The sequence below is a fragment of the Equus przewalskii genome, chromosome 21, assembly GCF_037783145.1.
Source record: "Equus przewalskii isolate Varuska chromosome 21, EquPr2, whole genome shotgun sequence".
NCBI lineage: Eukaryota > Metazoa > Chordata > Mammalia > Perissodactyla > Equidae > Equus > Equus przewalskii.
Window position 1 is genome coordinate 21,307,085 of NC_091851.1, and position 18,640 is coordinate 21,325,724.

Consider the following 18,640-nt stretch of genomic DNA (forward strand, 5'->3'; position numbering starts at 1 on the left):
CAGAGTGAAGGAGTCAAGGATGCTGGGGCCCTGATGGTTGAAAAGCGTGGTCTGGGAAGGTGTCTCTGAGAAGGTGACATTTGAGCAAAGACTTGAAGGAAGTAAGACAGGGAGCTCTGGGATATCAGGAAGAGTGTGCCAGGCAGAAGGAACAGCAAAGGCAAAGGCTCTGAGGCGGGGCCGTGCATGACTGAGGGAGGGAACCGTGAGCGCTTCACAAGGAGCATCTCAGCAGACCCCTGTCACCCCTCCGAAGTCTGTTTCACAGATGAGGAACTGAGCTTGGCGAGGGGAGCCTTTGGCACAAGGCCACACAGCCGTGAGTGGTGGAGCTGGAGTCTGGTGCCACAGCCAGCTTCCCCTCGAAGTCCCTAACAAGATGCAGGCCTCTGAAGGCAGGAAGAGACTGAAGCCTTCCTGTCCTGGAGGTCCCATCCGAGTCTGCCACACCCGCCTCAAAGGCCCAGGCACCTGGCTCCCGGGTGGCCTCCTCTCTCCTGGTGTGGAGGGCTGCACAGGACTTAGGAGCAGGGCGGGGCAGGCTCTCCCACGGCGTGGCTGAGGAGCCAGGACAAGGTATCCTCATCTGCTGTCCTTCCAGATGGCTGACTCTGCTGGCCCTCTCAAAGCCCGAGCCTGCATTTTCATGATCCCATGAGCAATGGCCAACACGGAGGCTCAGAGAGGTGAGGGCTTATCTGAGGCCACATGAGTGAGCTGGCCACAGAGTCTTCCCGGAAATCCCCCAGTCTCCAGACCAAACTCCTCTCTGGGTTTGGCTTGGGCCCCCAAAAAGGAGCATCTCCTTAACTTTGCGCTCTACGCACCCTCCTTGGCTCACCTTAATCTGGGCCCTGCAAGGGAAAGAAACAGTGCAAGTCACTCCTGCTTGCCACCTGTTCACCCACACCCTCCGCGCCGGGCCTGTCCTCCAGGAGCTGCCGGTCTCACGAAGCAGGCTGGCACTTACAGAAAGACACAACTCCCGGACATGACAGCAATGCAGGCAAAGGGAGGGCCCAGCTGGAGGGGCTCCTGGGAGGAGCGAGTGTCGGGGGGAGCCAGGTAGGCTTCCCAGGGGAGGAGGCACAGCAGCTGGGCCTTGGAGGGCGAGAGTGTGTGTGGCCATTGGCAATGCCCCAAGAAAACACCCCTCTCGGGCTCTGCAGCCACTGTCCCACAGAGAAAGAAAAGCAGGGAAAAAGGCGGGGTTGGAGGGGGCCCGTCAGAGGCTTCCTTTCAGCCTTCAGGTGGCGCCCTTGAGCCACGGAGCCGCACGCGCCCGAGAAGACCACCCCGATCTGAGGACCTCGGAGAGGACCCTGGGTCCCACCTGGGGGCTGGGTGTGGGGGGTGGGGGGAGGGTGCGGAGGAAGCGTCTGGGCTTGGCGCAGCAGGGGCTCCCCAGCGTCCGGGAGAGGCAGGCGGCGGGGGGAGGGGGTCTCCTTAGGTACCCACCCCCGCGCCCCGCCCCTGCGCCCTGGCTCGGCGGGCTCAAGGCTCCAGTTCCCCAAACCCAGGCGCGGGCGAAACAGATATGCCCTAGGGGGAGGGGGAGGAGGATGGGGCTGCGTCCCCCAACCCTTACCCCAGTCTCTTACCCGCCTCCCCCTCCCTCCCCGCGCTAACTCTCCGGGCGCCCTCGCCGGCCGCGGGCGGAGCTCGATCCGCTGCGCTCTGCGATCCCCGGCTCCCGCCCCTTCCCCTGTCCCTCCCTCCCCGGAGCCCCCGGCGGCCGCGGCCGCCGCCGTACAGCCCCGCGCGGCGCGAGCAGGTACGTGCGCCTCGGCAGCGGCTCCGGGCCGGGCCGGGCCGGGAAGGGGGCGGGAGCCGGCGAGGGCGAGGCGGTGGCGGCCGGGCCCGCGCCCTCCCGGGCTGCGCCGCAGCGGAGACACCGGCCGGCGGACGCCGGCTGCAGGGAGGCGGGTGGGCGCCGGGGAGGACGCGCCCTCGCCCTGGCCCGCCGGCCGCCCGGCGCCCTCGCCTCCCGCGCGGGGAGGCAGGGAGGGAGGCCCGGCACAGGTACGCGCGCGGAGAGGCAACTGCGGGGGGCGGCAGGAGGCGGCGGGCCCGAGGCGGGGAGGGGCGGCGAAGGAGAGCCAGCCTGACCTCGCGGCCCGGCCGAAGGACACGCGGCCAGGGGCCCCGGGCGCACGCCGGTCCGCGCGGAGCCCGGCCTCCCTGGGCCGCCTGGCCGCCCTGCTACCGGCGCCGCCCGCCCCGGTCCGGCCTGGCCCGGCCCGGCTGCGTTTGTGGTCAAGGGCAGGAGCAAGGGGTGTGAGCTGCGGGCAGAAGGGCGCGGGGTGCAGCGGGCCGCCGGGGTGCCGAGGCTTTCTGCGCGGAACTTTGGGTATGACAGCGTGGACCTGCGTGTGCGTATGTGCGCGCCCCGAGGCTTTGTGTACAACTCGTGCGTGTGTCTGTCGATTGGGTTTTGTGAAGCTTCACCCACGCCCGCTGTGCGTCTGTCTCCCCGCGTGTTAGTGCGCGCCGGAGGGTGGGGTGCTGGGCCCAGGCGGGCCTTGGTGGGTCTGGCTTAGATCTTAGCAGTCCTGGGGGTAGTTAACTGTGTGTGTGTGGTGTGTGTGTGTGTGTATGTCTGTGTGTGACCAGCTCTACCCCTTCCCGGGGTGTGGGTACCAGTGGGGTCTGTGGACCTGTGGGTCTCACTGTGTGGCTTCCCATGTCTGTGGGTGCTGCATGTGGACAAGGCCCCTGGGAGTGTGAGTGTGGAACTGGGATGTGCCCTTCAGGTCCTGTTGGACCGCAGATGAAACCGGAGTGTAACTGGCACAGTTGCGGTTGCGAGCAGTGGACACCGGCATCTTTGTCAGTTTGTCTGTCTCTGCTTCTGTTTTGGGTAATTGACTGGACATGCCCTTGTGTAACTGGTGGGTTCTCTTGAGCCTGTGTGTGAGGGACGTCGCAACTCTGGGTGAGAGGGAGCCTCCTTTTTTCCTCGCCCTCTTCCTAACTCTGACATTCTAAGAAAAAGTTTCGGGCTCCTGCTGGGTGCAGGAGAGCCCTGCTTCCAGAATTCAGGCGCCCTGGGTTTCCTCTGGGATGTGGAGGCATCAGTGTGCCCGTCTGGGAAGGGGATTCCTTCCTGGACCACTCCAGGAGCTGAGCTCTGTGGAGGGTGCTGAAGACCGAGGGAGGGGGGGACATGGACACAACACATCAGGACCCCCACTGGGCAAGAGTGGTCACTGCCAGTCCCTGTTTGTGGCTGGCCACTCAGGAAAATGCTTTTGGTGTGAAGAGAGAAAAAGCCAACCAACACCCCTCTCCTCTCGGTTTACTGGAAAGTGAGAGCAGTTTGGGTGCAGCCTGGCCCCACGCGGGGTGTGGGGGGTGGGGGAAGGGGAAGGGAGATTGCCTGCCTGGGTGGTTGCCCAGCTCTTCTTGAGGGCTGGCTGTGTTCCAAGCCCTGTGCAGGCGGCTGGGGACCCAGTCAGAATCCAGACATATCCCTGCCCTCAAGCAGCTCCCCACTGCTGTTCAACAGTGGGATAGAGAGTCACCGAGCCAGGGCTGGAAGAGCCAGCCAGGGAGGGAGGAGTGATGGCACTGGTACAGGGTGGGGTTTGTAGGTGATAACAATTCTTAGGGACCCTGCATTCAGCTCCTAGCCCCCACAGGCATGCCATGGGATCTTGGCCACGCTTTGTAAAACGAAGATAGTAATTCCTGCTCGAGGGGCTGGTGAGGGCTACACAAGATACTCCTGAGTGAAGTGCCTGCTATAGGGCCCAACGGGGTGTGGGTGCTCAGTAAACATTTATTAAATTGGAACTCAGGAAAGAGGGAGGTGGTGATAGAAATGGGTTGTAAGTGGAAACAGGCTTTGTACTCAGATGAAAGGCCCTGTGTGCTAAGAGGAGGTGTCTGAGGCAGGTCCGTGTTGGAAGGAAGATCAGAAAAAGGGAAAAACGTGCCTGCCTGCACTGAGGCTCTTTGAGTTTCATTCATTCATTCATTCATTTTCACTTCATTCATTTGCTCATATTCTCTCCCTCTCTCTCTGTCTCTCTCTCTCCCTCACACACACACACACACAGTACCACAGAGCACTGGAGAATAAACTCAGGCATAGGAGTGCAGAGAAACCTCTAGAATCATGTGTATGTGTAGACACACTGGAGCACGTGAGCCACTCTGCACCTGGGGGTCTCTGTCCAGTGTGGGGACTCGGGTCTGTGTGCCTGGGGCCCCGGGTGTGGCAGCCCCAGGACATCGGTGTGTACAGGGACTGCTGCAGTTCTGCTGTGGCTCAGGAATTCTCCGTGTAGGTGGAGAAGGGACGGAGGGGGCCCTGTGGGGGACAGCCCTGGACCTACTGAAGGGGGGCCTCTATCACCAACTCCCGTGGAGTGTCGTTGGGAGGAATGGGGCCTAGGGGGGTCAGATCCTTCCATTTTGCAAGAGAAGCCAGGAATCCAAAGTTTAAAATGTAAAATCTTTTGCTTTTTATATATTGGCAACTGAAGCAACAAAAACAAATGAACAGGCCAGAAATGAAAAGCAAGCAAAACTTTTATAAGCCAAATACAGCCTCTGGGCTGTAAGCTGGTATCCTTTGGCAGGAATGCACATGTGCTGTCTGTCTGTCTCTACAGGTGTGTGTGAGGTACTTGGGTGGGGTATCTCCTCTTTGAGCAGAGTGCCCCCCCCACCTGGCTCCCCTCCCATGGTCTCATCCAGCACACCCCGCCCCTCCCCCCCCAACTTCTGCTTACAAACAGGCATTTGGCTTTGACCTCAGTCATGGCTCTCAAGTATGCTCCTTCCGCTCTGCCCTGTCAGCCACCACGGTGCCCCCCCGACCAAGCTGGCTTCCTCCCTGGACCCCTGCCCTCCACTCTGCTCCTTCCTGTCCCGTCAGTCCTCCACGCAGCAGCCGGAGAGAGCTGTCTGAAACCTAGGCAGGTGTCAGCGCTCCCTGCCACAGCACCTCGCCTCCCTGGCTCCTGGGCCTGGCTGTCAGAGGCCTTTGAGAGCTGGTCCCAGCTGACCTCGGAGGCCCCCCAGCCCTTCTCCAGAATGCCTTCATCCCCTCCCACTGCTGGGGGATTTCCTGCTCATCCTCTGAGGTCTGGCTCAAGTGCCACCAATGCCTAGAAGCTTCCCTGACTTTCTCCTCTTTGTTCCTACGCCACCTTCCTCATTTCTGCCCCCTCCCCTGCCCCAGTCATCCTCACCTCATCACAGCAGTGTCCATTAATTGAGGTGGCTGGGGCCTTATTGCATTATATTATGAAATCCTCCCCTCAACCTGTAGGGGAGGTGTTTTGCTTATTTCCATTTAATAGATGCGAAAACTGGGTCTGGAGAGTCCCATCGTGTGCCCAAGTTCAAGTGGTGAAGCTGGGGTTTGAACCTGATATCTGCTGTATCTGAATTCCCTCTACCATAATAGCTCATCGCTGGTATTTCCTGAGCACTTACTGTTCTGAGTACTTTATGTGGACTATCTCAGTCCCTACATCAGCCCCATTACGTAGGGAATAGTAGTATTAGTGTCATTTTATAGATGGGGAAACTGAGGCCCAGAGAGGCTAAGGGAATGGCCCAGTGCCACATGCCAGCCAGTGGTAAGAGGGATCCTAGCAGGTTTGGACCGCACTGCTCGGTCGTTATCTTATTCCTCGCTGCCCCTTCTGTCCGCGGGCTCCCCAAGGTGGACTTGTGCCTGACTCACCTGATCACTGGGGGCCAAGTGTGATCCTGGCACCAGCGGCTCTTGGTAGAGGTTTGCTAAATTCAACTGACTTTCTGTTTTCTCTTCTAGCTGCCAAGGGGCCAAGGGATGAGCTGGGGCCCTCCTTCTCAATGGCATCTCCCCCTGGTCTGGAATTGAAGACACTGAGCAATGGCCCCAAGTTCCCAAGGAGACCAGCTCCTCTGGGCCCGGTGGCCCCACCCAGGGAGGGTGTCGAGAATGCCTGCTTCTCCTCAGAGGAGCATGAGACCCATTTCCAGAACCCTGGGGATACCAGACTCAGCAGCTCCCCCAGCCCCCCTGGGGCTGTCCCCGCACAGCCCCGATCCCAGCGGGACGATGTGTCCCTGCGTTCAGAAGAGGGGCCGGGCGTGGAGCCCGTGAGCCGCCCGGTGGATTACGGCTTTGTTTCCGCTTTGGTTTTCCTGGTGAGTGGGATCCTCCTGGTGGTGACAGCATACGCCATCCCCCGCGAGGCCCGCGTCAACCCGGACACAGTGACAGCGCGGGAGATGGAACGACTGGAGATGTACTACGCCCGCCTGGGCTCCCACCTGGACAAGTGCATCATCGCGGGCCTGGGGCTGCTCACGGTGGGCGGCATGCTCCTGTCAGTGCTGCTGATGGTCTCCCTGTGCAAGGGCGAGCTGTACCGCCGGCCCACCTTCGTCCCTGGCAGGGGCTCCAGGAAGACATACGGCTCCATTAACCTGCGCATGAGACAGCTCAATGGGGACGGGGGCCAGGCCCTGGTGGAGAACGAAGTTGTCCAGGTCTCAGAGACCAGCCACAGCCTCCAAGGGTCTTAAGTAAGAGCCACCCTATCTGGCTGCTTTAGCTCCAGGGCTACAAGGCCCCGAAGGCCTGGGGTTTCAGACTGAGCTCCACAGAGGGCCCTGTGGAAGAAGTCTTGGGTGCTGGAGGGGAGCCCGGGGCCTGGCCCAGGCTCCACTTGGGAGAGCGGCCCCCTGACCTGTTTTATAGCCTGAGGTTTTGCATAAGGTTTTGTTTGAAAGGATGGCTTCTGCTGCTAAAAATACAAAAGTTTGGAAACTGCTGTCCTTGGAGGATGAGGTTTCTTGGCATTTCCGAGGATTGAGAGCTGTTTGAAAGGCTGCCCATCCTGGTCCTCATGCCTTGGGGAATTCCAGGATCTCTGCTGTCCTCATCAGCAGAGTGTGGGTGTTGCGCGACCTTGGAGGGACCCCTTTCAGCCCTGACCATCTAAGGTGGGAGGTGACTTCACTATGAGGAGAGAAGTCAGCCCTGGGTGACCCTCCCCTCTCCAGGCCTCATCTCTGTGACTGTGAAGGGAGGGGGTTGGCCTGGATGATCCCTGGGGCCCCTCCAGTTCGCCCTGGGAATTGGAGCCAGGATCTGCTCCAGCCCCTCCTTCAGAGGACGAGGTGCTCCAGCAGGCTGACCATTCTCCATGCCACTTTCTGGCCTGGCCTTGGTGGCCGCCAGTGTCAGCCAGCCAGCAGCTCACATGGTCCTGCTAGGGAGCCCCTGGGTCCCCTGGCTAGGCTGGATTAAATCCAGAGTCTGCTCCAGTCTAGTTCTGGTCTTGGGATCACATTACCCACAGTGACTAGATCTTAGCACACATTTTACAAAGTCAAGTGCACAGTGCTCACAACTCCCTGGACAAGAGGGGTCTTTTATACCAGCAGGGGTGAAGGCTCTGCTGTATTTGGACACGATGGGGCCTTCTTCACCTCCCCCTCCTCAATAGTGTGTCTCTTGGGCCTGACCTTATTGTGGTAGCAGGAAAAAAGTTTTTGTAATGCTGAATTTGTAACCTCCCCCTTAGCAGTAAAGTGCAGCCCCAGTTTATTTGGGGAGAAATCAGGCACATTCTGGTGGCTTGGAAACGCCAGCCACACTGATGACCATTCATTCTGTTTCTCCTATGGAATGTTTCCCGGATCTCTCCAGACTCTTTTTTAAACTACTGGCAAGGAAAGCAAGTGGGCCCTGAGAGGCAGGGAGGCAGGTGTTTGAGAACTGGGGGAGGCGTCGTCCAGTCTGAATGTCCTAGAGGGCTTGGAGAGTACATGCCCTCTAGGCCACTGGCGTGAAGACTCTGAAGGGGTCGTTTCAGTGAGCCCCCAGGCCGCGTGCAGGGCTTACTTACTCTGTCTCCGCTGGCCATGTGGGCAAGGATCTTAACTGTCTCTTGGGGTGGGAGGTGGGGTGAGCATGGGGGCTGGAGGCCGGAGCAGCTCTGAGTAGCTGTAACCCGAGCCTTCAATCCCGGGAGTTGAACATCTGGGCAGTGGAACATCACAGCTTCCATGGCAGATCAAATATCTGCTCCTGCTGGCAGGTTTTGCCAGGAGCAGAGGGCTGGGGACAAGGGCTATTCAGCTCAGCCTGCCAGGTTCTGTTCCTGGTGTTGAAGGGGTGTGGTTTGAGAAGAACAAAGCCTCGAGATGGAGAAAGATTCACAAGTCCCAGGGCTTCCGCTGATGTGTCAGTCTCTCCCGAGCTCCAGGCGAGGAGAGGATGCAGAAAGTGGCATGAGCTGTTCCAGGTAAACTACAATAGAACTAAACATCCCAAATGATGGGCTAAGGCCTTTCCAGTCCGTAATGATGATAATAAAAATATCAGTCCAAGCCATATGGATTACTGTGACAATGGGGGATCCATCTGGAGACCAGACCTGTTGAGTGGATGCATCTGGGACCATCAATTCATATCCGTCTAAAGGCAATGAACTGTATTTAGGGGCTAAATCTGTTAGAAGATTAAATCCCAGGAATCTCAGGTTTTCTCCAAGCCAGAGAAGCCTGCTTTGCATCCTAATGCAGAAGCTCCCTGAGAAAATGTGTGTAATGGCTGGAGGCAGTCATTACCTCGTCAGTGAATTAAGAGAACTGGAGAGATGCGAAAACATTTCCCCAAGATCGCAGCTGACATCTCCCAGCCGGTGGATCGGAAACGGAGTTAGGAAGGAGTCGGGTGTGGAGTAGGATGCTGAGAACTGTCTTTGCAGGTTTTTTGGGGGTAGGTGTGGGGTGGTCCCGGGGACTCTGTGGTCGCTGGAACGTGCCTCACCTCCAGGAACTGCTTCTCCCACCCAGCATCCTACTGGGGTCCCCAAACCTTGCTTTTTCTGGTGTATCAGAACAGGTATTGATTTTGGAGTTGGTAAGACCTGGGTTTGAATCCAGGCTCTGCCATTTACTGGCTGTGTGACCTTGGGTAAGTTACTCGACCTCTCTGTATCAATTTCTTTATCTGTGAAGTAGGATGAATGAATGCTCGGCCTCAGGGAGGTGGTGCCGATCAGAGATAAGATAGAGATAAGATAGAGACCTGCGTGGTCTGGGGTCCAGTCACAATGATCACTCTCCTCCCCCTCTCAGTTGGGATAACTCGATTACCCAGTGGCACCGCGGTTAAGTTTGTATGCTCCGCTTCAGTGGCTGGGGGTCGCGGGTTCAGATCCCAGGTGTGGACCTACATACTGCTCATCAAGCCACACCGCCGCAGCGTCTCACTTACAAAATAGAGGAAGATTGGCACAGATGTTAGCTCAGGGCCAATCTTTCTCACCAAAAAAAAAAAAAGTCCTCCACCCTCAGGGTCAACCCTTCTGCCTTTCTTCTCTCACACCTACACCTCTCATTCTACCCATCAGCAGATCTCATCCTGCCTTTGAAATCTGACCACTGCCCACCCCTCAGCCATGATTACCTGGTCCAATTGCTCACTGGCATCCTAACTTCTCTCCTGCCTGCCCTCCACTCAAGTTCATCCCCAGATGATCCTGTTAAAAGGTTAATTGGGTTAGGTCACTCCTCTGCTCCAAACCCTCCTATGGCTCCCTCTCCCTCCCAGCAAAAGCCAAAATTCTCACCACAGCCAGAGGCAGATTTGCCATCCAGGTACCTCACTTGCACGGGCTCTGAGTCAAATTTTTATTGGTAATTTTGACTGATTTTAAGGATGGCCCCTTACACTGCATAGAATTCAGGTCCCCACAAACCTGAGTCTGACCCTCACAGTGGCCTATAAAACCCAAGGCAGTCAGGCCCTATGCCTCTCTGACCTTTCCCCCCCGCCTTGCCTCTTTGCTCATTCCACTCCAGCCACACTCGCCTCCTGGCCATTCCTCAACCTTGCTGGGCACACTCCCGCCTCAGGGCCTTTGCACTTGCTGTTCCTGCCTGGAAGGTGCTTCTGCTTCATATCTTCAAAGCCCACTCCCTCACCTCCTTAGGGCCAAATATCACCTTCTCCGTGAGGCCTTTGCTGACCACCTATTTAAAGGGCGCTCCCCTCCCTCCAATCTCATCCCTCTCTTCCTTCCCTGCTTTATTTTCCTCCGAGCACTCGTCACCACCCAGCAGGCTGTGTCTTGTACTTATTTACTGTCTGTCTCTCTCACCACATTCTCCACTGGGTTGCAAGCTCCATGCGGGCTGGCATTTGGGTCTAACTGGCTCCTGCTGTACTCCTGGTGCTAGAACAGTGACACATAGAAGTTTCCTCCGCCTGCTGCAGCGAGGCAGGGCAGTGTGCAGGGCCTGGAGACCCACGGTCCCTGCCACCCCCTCCGGAGCCCCTTGGGTGAGAGCAATCCTGTAGATCACGTGCCTGGAAGTACTGAAAGCTTATTGTGTCACTGGGCCCTGATGCTGGAGCTTGGGGGCCCACCTGCCTTCCTCTCTTAGGGCCTTGGCGCTGCTTTATGTGTGCGAGGTGGAGGGAGGACGACCCACTCCCCTAGCCTTGTCGGGAGACAGCGAGGGTCCAGCTGGTCTTGGGGGATGTTTGCTGGGAGTTGAGGAGCCTGTGAGAGACACCAGCCTGACGCTCCCCCAGGCCTGGCTTTGGGACCCCAGTATCCACAGGCACAGCTGCCCGCTTACCTCTGCATCCTATCAGGCTCCCTGCCAAAAAGGCCTGCTGCCTGAGATCCCAACACTATTCTTCCCTTCCTTGGGAGTAAGCAGTACCTTCCCTGGGATTCTCTTTAAAAGGTCCTCCTCCTTGCACGTACACACCTATGTGTATAGTCATGCATCGCTTACTGGCGGGTACGTCCTGAGGAACGCGTCATTAGGCGATTTCATCGTTGTGTGAACATCATGAGTGCGCTTACACAAACCTAGATGGGGTAGCCTACTACACACCTGGGCTGTATGGTACTAATCTTATGGGACCACCATCATGCATGCAGTCCACCATTGACCAAAACGTCATTCTGCAGCGCAGGACTGTACACACACATGCTCACATGCAGGAGCACACACCTGTGCATGCATACACACACTCGCATGCACATACCTTGTACATGCGCGCGCGCGCGCGCGCACACACACACACACACACACACACACAGGGCTTTCTCTTGTCTGACCTAGCTCAGAAGCCAAGGACACATACTCTTTTGAAGCAGCTCCAAGCTGGGCAACCCCTGATTATTGATAACTTTTTCTCTTTCTCCAGAAGCCATGGGCCTTGCAGTTCCCAGGAAGCTAACCTCACAGCGACAGTCAAGCTTCCCTCTCCAGGTTAGGCTGGTGTCTCTGTATCCTTTCTGCTCCCCCTCTGTGTGGTCCTGGGCCGGGAACCAGGTGAGCCAGGTCCTGCAGGTCACCCCTCCCCTCTGGGTCTTTGGGCAAATCACTCCACCTCTCTGGTCCTCCAGAGTAAGATTGGAAACCTTCCCACCTTGCCTTCCCAGGCACTGAGGGGATCAGGAAACAGCAGCAGAGGGCTTCCACAGTGAAGAGCATGGGCCCCTGTGTCTGGGGAGCTTGGGAGAGGCAAGAGGAGGGGGCAGGAATGGAGGCATTATGAAGAAGCCACAGGAGGTGGCTTTCTGTCTAAGCGTTCTGTCTGGGAGGAAAGCGGGGTGCTGGTGGCACTGACAACATCAAGATGTCCTCCAGCTGAGACTGTTGGTTTCTCCCAGAGAGAGTGGACTCCCCTTGATGTCCCCGAAGAAGTGCATTTCAGCTAAGGGAAGGAGAAGCTTGCTGAGATCTTGCCTGGGTTGGAGTGGTAGGGAGCTCCTTGTCAGTGGAGGTATGTTAGCTCTTACCAGTCAGGTGTTGATTATCTCCAGGGATGGAGCCTAGTGGAGTTGGGTAGGATTTGGTCAAGAGGCTCCCCAGACTTCCAACCCCCCTCCTTGAAGGAGACCCAATGGCCCAGTGGCCAGAGCCTGGCTAAAGCCAGTAGCACCCTGGCCCTGCGGTATCTTCTTGCCTTTTGCCCAAACACCCTCTTCCCCAGATCAGTCCTCTTCCTGGGTCAGGTTGTCCTTGAGCAGATGGGCATGCCCGCTATATCTGACTGGTGCAGAGGGCGGCAGAATTACTGCCTTCCTCTTACCAGATGGCCGAGTGCTTCTGAGCTTTCTCCCTACTCAGATCTGAGGGACCGAGGGCAGAGCCCCTTATGCAGGGGGTCCACTGAGGGTCACCCATCAGATAGAAGTAGAAGGGCACTGGCTCCAGAGTCTGTCTGCCTGGATGCTTGGAGGATGCCTAATGCCCCTGAGCCTCTGTTTCCTCATCTGTGAAATGGGGGTGCTAAGAACACCTTCCCTGTAAGCCTGGTGAGCAGTAGAGGAGATGACACCTGTAAAGCACTTAGCACAGCGCCTGGCACTTCATCATCGCTCAGCAATGTTAGCTGTTTATGTTCATTCGTTCATTCACACCTAATGTGCATTCTTCCCTGGGTGAAGCCCTGCGGGGACACCCGGGCCCTGCCCTTGAGTCGGTCACAGACTATCTGGGGAAACAGGACGGTACACAGCAGGCTGTGTGTGTATTTAGGGGGGATGGGGTGCAGAGGAGGCATCTGGTTGAGTTGGCATCAGAAAAGCCTTTCCTGGAAGGAATAATGTCTAATAGGAGTCTTAAACGAGAGGCAGTATCTGCTGTGGGATGAGATAGGGGAGCAGGAAAGGCAGCCTAGGCAGAGAGGAACAGCATGAGCAGAGGCTCAGAGGCATAAATAGCCTGTGTGTACTGGGGAGGGGCGGGGGGGGGAGGGAGGTCTGCAGGTTCTGGGCTGGCATGTTGAGATGAGGCATGCGGAAGGGCAGGGGCATCATCGTGGGGCCTTGCATTTCATCACCTATCGAATGGGAGCGACCACAGTCCTTAACTCTTGGTGTTGTTATGAGGACTCTGAGTTCATACTGGTACAGCACTTAGCAGGGGGCCTGGTACGTGATGAGAGCTCGCTGTCAGCCATTATGATTGCTTGCAGATGTGTGTGGCAGGAAGAATCTTCTAATGGCAGGTGCATTGTAGGGGTGACGTTGGCACTGTGGAGGCTAGTCCATGGGACTGTGGGTTTCCAGCGGCAGCCAGGGAAGATGACCTCAAACTCCAGGTCTCCATATCGGCAACCCGTCCCTTCTTGGCCTCTGAGCTGCCAAGGTCAAGGTGGCAGCTGCTGCTCTCCTAGGCCTGGGAGAAGGTTAGTCAGTGGAAGGATCTCCCACAGGAAAACTGGCCCCAGGGGAACATGGAGGGCAGGGGAAGAAGGCAGCTGCCATGCCAACCTCTTCCCAGGTGGCAGAGCATCTGAACCAATACTGACTTAGGGTTAAGGGCATTCAGGAAAGGCCATGTCTCTCCCTATCCCAGTTTGTCTCTTCCTCCAATCTTTCCCTATCCTCCTTTTCTTTTTGATTTCTCTCTCTGTGTTCACATATCTTTTCAGTGAAGCCACTCCTGGGGGTGAGGCACCCACAGGTGAGTTGTCACTATGGCTGACTCATCTGCTAGCCATCTGACTCTCCTTCTGAAAGTCTCCATCTTTCCCCATCAAAGATGAAAGCCGGGGCCCAAGTGCAAATGCCTGTAGGGCTCAGCAGGTGACAGTCACGAATGAAGCAGGTGGCTGTGGGCAGCAGAGGCAGGATTAAAGGGTTCAGTTCCAGCTCTGGCTGGCTGCTGCCCTATGGTGGATGGGCTCAGGGCTGCTGGAACGCCTGACTTTTCAAGAGCAGCTGGACATCTAGACCTTCATGTGGGTAAAAGGATGCTGAAAGCGATTATCCTACTGCCTGAGAACTCTGTCGGGCCAAAATTGAGGACAAGGGAGTATCCAGTGAGATGCCACCTGCTAGGGCCAGACATCCGCCCCTCCGCTGGCCCAGGGCTTACTAAGTCACTCAGAGATGGGGGCGCCCTCAAGAAGTGGACTAGCCTCTGCCTCCAGCTGGAGGCTTGCGGAACTGCAAGGCCTGTAAACCACTTGAGTGTTGTCCATCCAAAATCCTTTATTCATTCTTTCAACAAAGATTTGAGCACCAATTCCGTGCTAGGTTTTGGAAGTTTAGCACCCAACAGGTGAAAGGAGAGTATTCTTGAGAGGGCCTGAAATGTATCTTCTGGGGCTCAGCGGTGATTGTGAATGTGGAGGACAGGTCTGTTTCTCACCTGGAGAATTTCTGATGTGGGAGGCCCAGGAGAACAGCAAACGCTTGAAGGGATAGTCGTATTGGGGATCAGGAAGAAAGAAGGGCAGCCCTGCATCCCCTCCCAGTGTGCTGAGGCCCTTGAAGGGAGGTGAATGACCTCAGTGTTCTAGGGCTCCAAGTGTCGACACAGGGAGGTGAGAGGAGGCTGGAGCTATGGGGTGGCACAGTGGCTATGCAGCCCAGCACACCACCTCAAGGAGCAGATGGGCTGTGAGCCTCTGGTGGACTAGACAGAGACCCTCACTCCCCTCAGAGTCCAGGATGAAGCTCTCATCATCCCCCAAATTATGCGTGTTGTCTACTGGAGACCCCAGAATCCAACCCCCCCAAAAACTAAAACCAAAATCCAGTATGAATTAGAGTAAGCACACCTCCCCCCACACCCCCACCATCACGGCCAGTGAAGGGGCACTTCATTTTCTCTCTTCCTCTTCCCCACCCCACCGTAGTGGAGAAGCAACAGTCCAAAAGATGTCAGAAGAGACCCCTTGGAACTGGGTGTGAGTTGGAAAGCTTTAAACTGGACTGGACTGAGTTTGAAAATCAAAGTGACCAGTTAGTTATTGGTTGGGCCCCAAATGCTGAGATGAGAAAGGGGGATTTGAGACAGTTGGATACAAGAAAACATTTCATGTTTGTACATGTCGATGAACCAGTTATGCATTATACACATTAGATCATCACTTTTTTAAATGAAATATAGTGTTCTTTCTGTGCCAGGCACTCTTCTAAGTTTTTACATCTACCAGCTCATTTAACCCTCATAACAACCTTTGAGAGTTACTTCCATTTTACAGATGAGGAAGATGAGGCACAGGCAGGTTGAGTGACTTGCCCAAAGTCAGACAGCTGGCAAATAGCAGAATCAAGACTCAAATTTAATAATATGCAGGCCCGTCAGAGCATGTTTGTGGACATATCTGGGCTGTGGGCTGCCACTTTGAGGCCCATGGTGTGAATGAGAATAGGGAAGCTCTGTGGGGGAGGAGGAGGGCAGGTGGGGGAGTAGAACCCACTTAGAATCACAGACTCTCACAGATGGGGAGAATCTTGGAGACAGTCGGCCCACCTTTATCTCCATTTTACAGGTAGGGAAAACTAAAGGGGGCAGGCCCTGCTCAGGGTCACTACGGCTCAGGGCCCCTGCCTGTCCCTCTCCTCTTCACAGGCTTCTCATGTGAATTTATCTCCTGTGAACCAAGGATGAAACTGTGCTCCTGCAGTTCTAATCTCAAGGAGAGGAGGAGAGGTGTCTCTTTCCTGGAGGCAGGACACCTAGGTCCAGGTTCCCTTCTCTTAGGGATGCCTGCCTGTCCCCTGGGGTCGGCCACCCTGAGCGGGAGCAGCAGGCACTGGCCTATCCTGGCCAAAAGGCTGCCTCTGGCCGGCGCGCATAAGGTGGGCGCTGACCAGGGTGCTGAACCTGTACAGCGCCTTCCTCTTAACACACAGGCTAGCTGACGTTAGAAAGGGAAGTGAGAAGGAAGGGGATTCTCAAATTTTTGTCACTCAGGAACCAACATGACTGTTTTGGGCAGTGTTTAGTGGGAAAGTTTTGGAGCTAGGATTTCTGTGGTCTTTGTGTCCTGGGGAAGGCCATTCGACTGCTCTGGACCCGCTTTTTATCTGTTCAATGGGGAGAGTAGCTCTCATCCTACCACACTCGGAAGGCTGAGGTGAGATCATCTGGAGCTAGTGACAGCCCCACGCAGCCCAGGTCCATCTCTGGGGCCCAGTAAGGCTCTCAGGAGCTCACCCTCAGAGGCTCCGTGGCCTGTTTCCTCCTCTGTGGAGTGGCGGTCGTGCCAGGTGGTTTCTGCTGCTCCTAACCTGGGTGCTCTGGATGCTGTGGGTGTAGGTGGAAGTGCTCCGAAACATGAGATACACTTCGAAATTGGGACTGATTTGGGAGTCTGAGAGCATACTGGGGATTATGCAACATTGTTCCTTTCTCACACAAGTCCAGACTTGGTTTTCCCGCTTCAGGAATGGCTATGGCCAGGGATCCATGCTCCTCACCTGAACAGGGTGGGGTCTGGGTACGGCAGTTTTACTAAGAGCACTGGCTTTAGAACCAGGCTGTCCCAGGTTCTCATCATGGTTCTGCCACATGTAGAAGGGCAAGCCCAGTGCCTCTACTAAAGCAGCTAAGCGTTTCCCTTGGGGTGGCCAGGAGTACTACAAGAGCCTAGGAGAAGCCTAGCATGCTGGGGGTACCAGATACATGCCTGTGCTCTGCACTGGAGGGCAGCCTCAAGTTCCCTTTGTCTTCTTCATGTGCCCGTAGCCTATCTACCCACATGGCCTCAGTACTAATGACAGCTCCAACTATCTGTTTGTAAGACACATTATTTGGCTGAACTCTGCAAGAATTCTGAAGGTAGAGGTGATGCTCATTTTGCAGATAAGGCCGCACACCAGCAGAGGGAGGGCTGGGAGTCACACCCATGCCTACCTGATTCTGAGACTCCTACTTGGCTTTGAGCAGATTACTTGACCTTTCCAAACCATTTTTCTGGTCTAGAAAACGGGGATAGTTATCTCATTATGCTTGTTATGATTTGAAGATATAATGTGCACTATTTTACAAGGGTACATACATATTTAAAAACATACATGAAACATATTTGAGTGACCTACAAGGAGCAAGGGGAGGAGAGAACACAGGGTAAACCTGGAAAACCTTAAAATGAGCAGGTTCTTGCACGCATCATAGTGTGCTACGAACCAAGACTGACTCGATTCTACCTGATATCCAGGTGAAGGAGGAAGATATAAAGTTTGTACACTACAGCATCTCAAACTCTAATGTGCACACGAATCACCAGGGAACTGTTTACAAGGCAGGTTCGCACTTGATAAGTCTGGGGCAGGGCCTGAGATCCCGCATTTCTAACAAGTTTCCAGGTGAGGCTGTTGGTTTGAGTGGCAAGGATGTGGAAAGTTTTCCCTTCCCTTCTCAGGAGTCCTCAACTTGCTTGATCACGTGAGTCACATGAGGAACTCATAAAAACGGATTAAAGGCCCTTCCCTAGTGAACTGGATCCAGGTCTGGGTTGGGGCCCAGGATATACTGTGTACTCTCAGCAAGCATCTCAGGAGACTGGTAGGCTCAGGCAAGCTGGGGAAGCATGGCTGTGGTCCACATCTGTTATCATGGCCCATGGCGTAGACAGACACAGGAGACTGGCTCCCCAGACCTCTGTCCCCAGTGCGCCTTCCTGAAGGAGAGGTGGGAAAAGGGAACAAAGGCATTTTCCCAAGTTCCCTTGCAGCTGTGGTCTGCGAGGTGCTGTAGCTTCCAACCATCAGATGCATTCAACTGAGCCTTGAACTTGGAAGTGAGCTGAGCGGTGCATTCACTTTCTCGTACAGATCCAGGCAGTTGTTGTGTGGCTCTAGTTTCCTGATCTCCAGATCATGGCGATGATGATGGATCTTGTTGATCTCTGTATCTAAACCTTTTTGTTTAAAAAGGCTAAAGTAGCTTCTGTTTACTAGAACTGAACCCCAGGACTAAGACTTCCGCAGGATCCCCCCACCCCCTCCTCCCTCTAAACCTGTACACTGTCACTCTCACAACACTCACCTTATGTGGCTCAAATGGAACACAGCCGTTTCTGCGGTCATTCAATCTTCTCTATTAGACTGCACCATTAGCCTAAGCAGATGCTGGACCTTCAACTCTATATCTCCCACCTGGTCCTTTGGTCATTGCTGCTCCCTGCATTCTAGGGTCTGTCCTTAGTCACCTGGGTCTTGCCAACCCTCACTGCCCACCATCCTCACTGCCTGCCACTCCTGCCTTCTGACCCACTCTCCGGGTCAGATTCAGGGCCAAGCACAGCGGCAGTGGCTTGAGGCGGGCCTTGTGGTATCCCAAGGACAAACAAGGGCTGTGAACTTGGATGCCTGCCTTTGAATCTGTCCTTTAGTGCAAACAGTCAATAGTGGCCCACAAGCATGCAAGGTGTACAAGAGAAAGCTGAGGATACGTGTGTGTGGGATCTTTCCTCTCCTTGGTGGTGGACCTGTCTTATTGGAACTGCACCAAAGTAGACAAGATTGGAAGGTGATAGAGAATATTACCTGTTCCACAGACTCTAGTTTTCTCTGTGTGAAGAGGCATGGATCACTAACAATGTCATTAATGACACTAGGAAGACAGGCCGAGAGGGAAGCTGGGTTCTTAAGAGTGAGGCTGTGTGGGCTTGCCACTCGTTTTCTAACTACATGTCAACAGGTACTGACCTGACCATAATACATTCTTGGACTCGGGGTCTCAAGAGACTCATGACTTCACTATGGAGGCTGACAGACTGAGTAGACAGATGCAATGAAAAACACAGCCAGCTCTAAGAATTGGGAAGGAGATAAGGCAAGGAGAAGGTGGGGATGTAGGAGCTGCCAGAGATGGTACAAGTGGTTTACGGCACTTCACCAAAGGACAAGGA

The 18,640-nt window shown here is 55.4% G+C and overlaps 1 protein-coding gene across 2 annotated transcripts; it reads left to right on the forward strand.

Annotated features, from left to right (window-relative positions):
• Positions 1-1,261: 1,261 nt before the first annotated feature.
• TMEM74B (transmembrane protein 74B) lies at positions 1,262-6,779 on the forward strand. 2 transcript variants are annotated; one of them, XM_070589019.1, is made up of 2 exons: positions 1,262-1,774; positions 5,792-6,779. In XM_070589019.1, the coding sequence occupies exon 2, from the start codon at positions 5,833-5,835 to the stop codon at positions 6,529-6,531; it is 699 nt and encodes a 232-aa protein (XP_070445120.1). In that variant the 5' UTR covers positions 1,262-1,774; positions 5,792-5,832; the 3' UTR covers positions 6,532-6,779. The 2 variants fall into 2 exon arrangements, with proteins under 2 accessions (XP_070445120.1, XP_070445121.1); XM_070589020.1 differs by lacking the exon at positions 1,262-1,774 and adding an exon at positions 1,842-2,022.
• The last annotated feature ends 11,861 nt before the right edge of the window (positions 6,780-18,640 follow it).

Bases quoted from the DNA above. Each gene is read 5' to 3' on its own strand.
- TMEM74B (XM_070589019.1), top strand. From the start codon at position 5,833: ATGGCATCTCCCCCTGGTCTGGAATTGAAGACACTGAGCAATGGCCCC.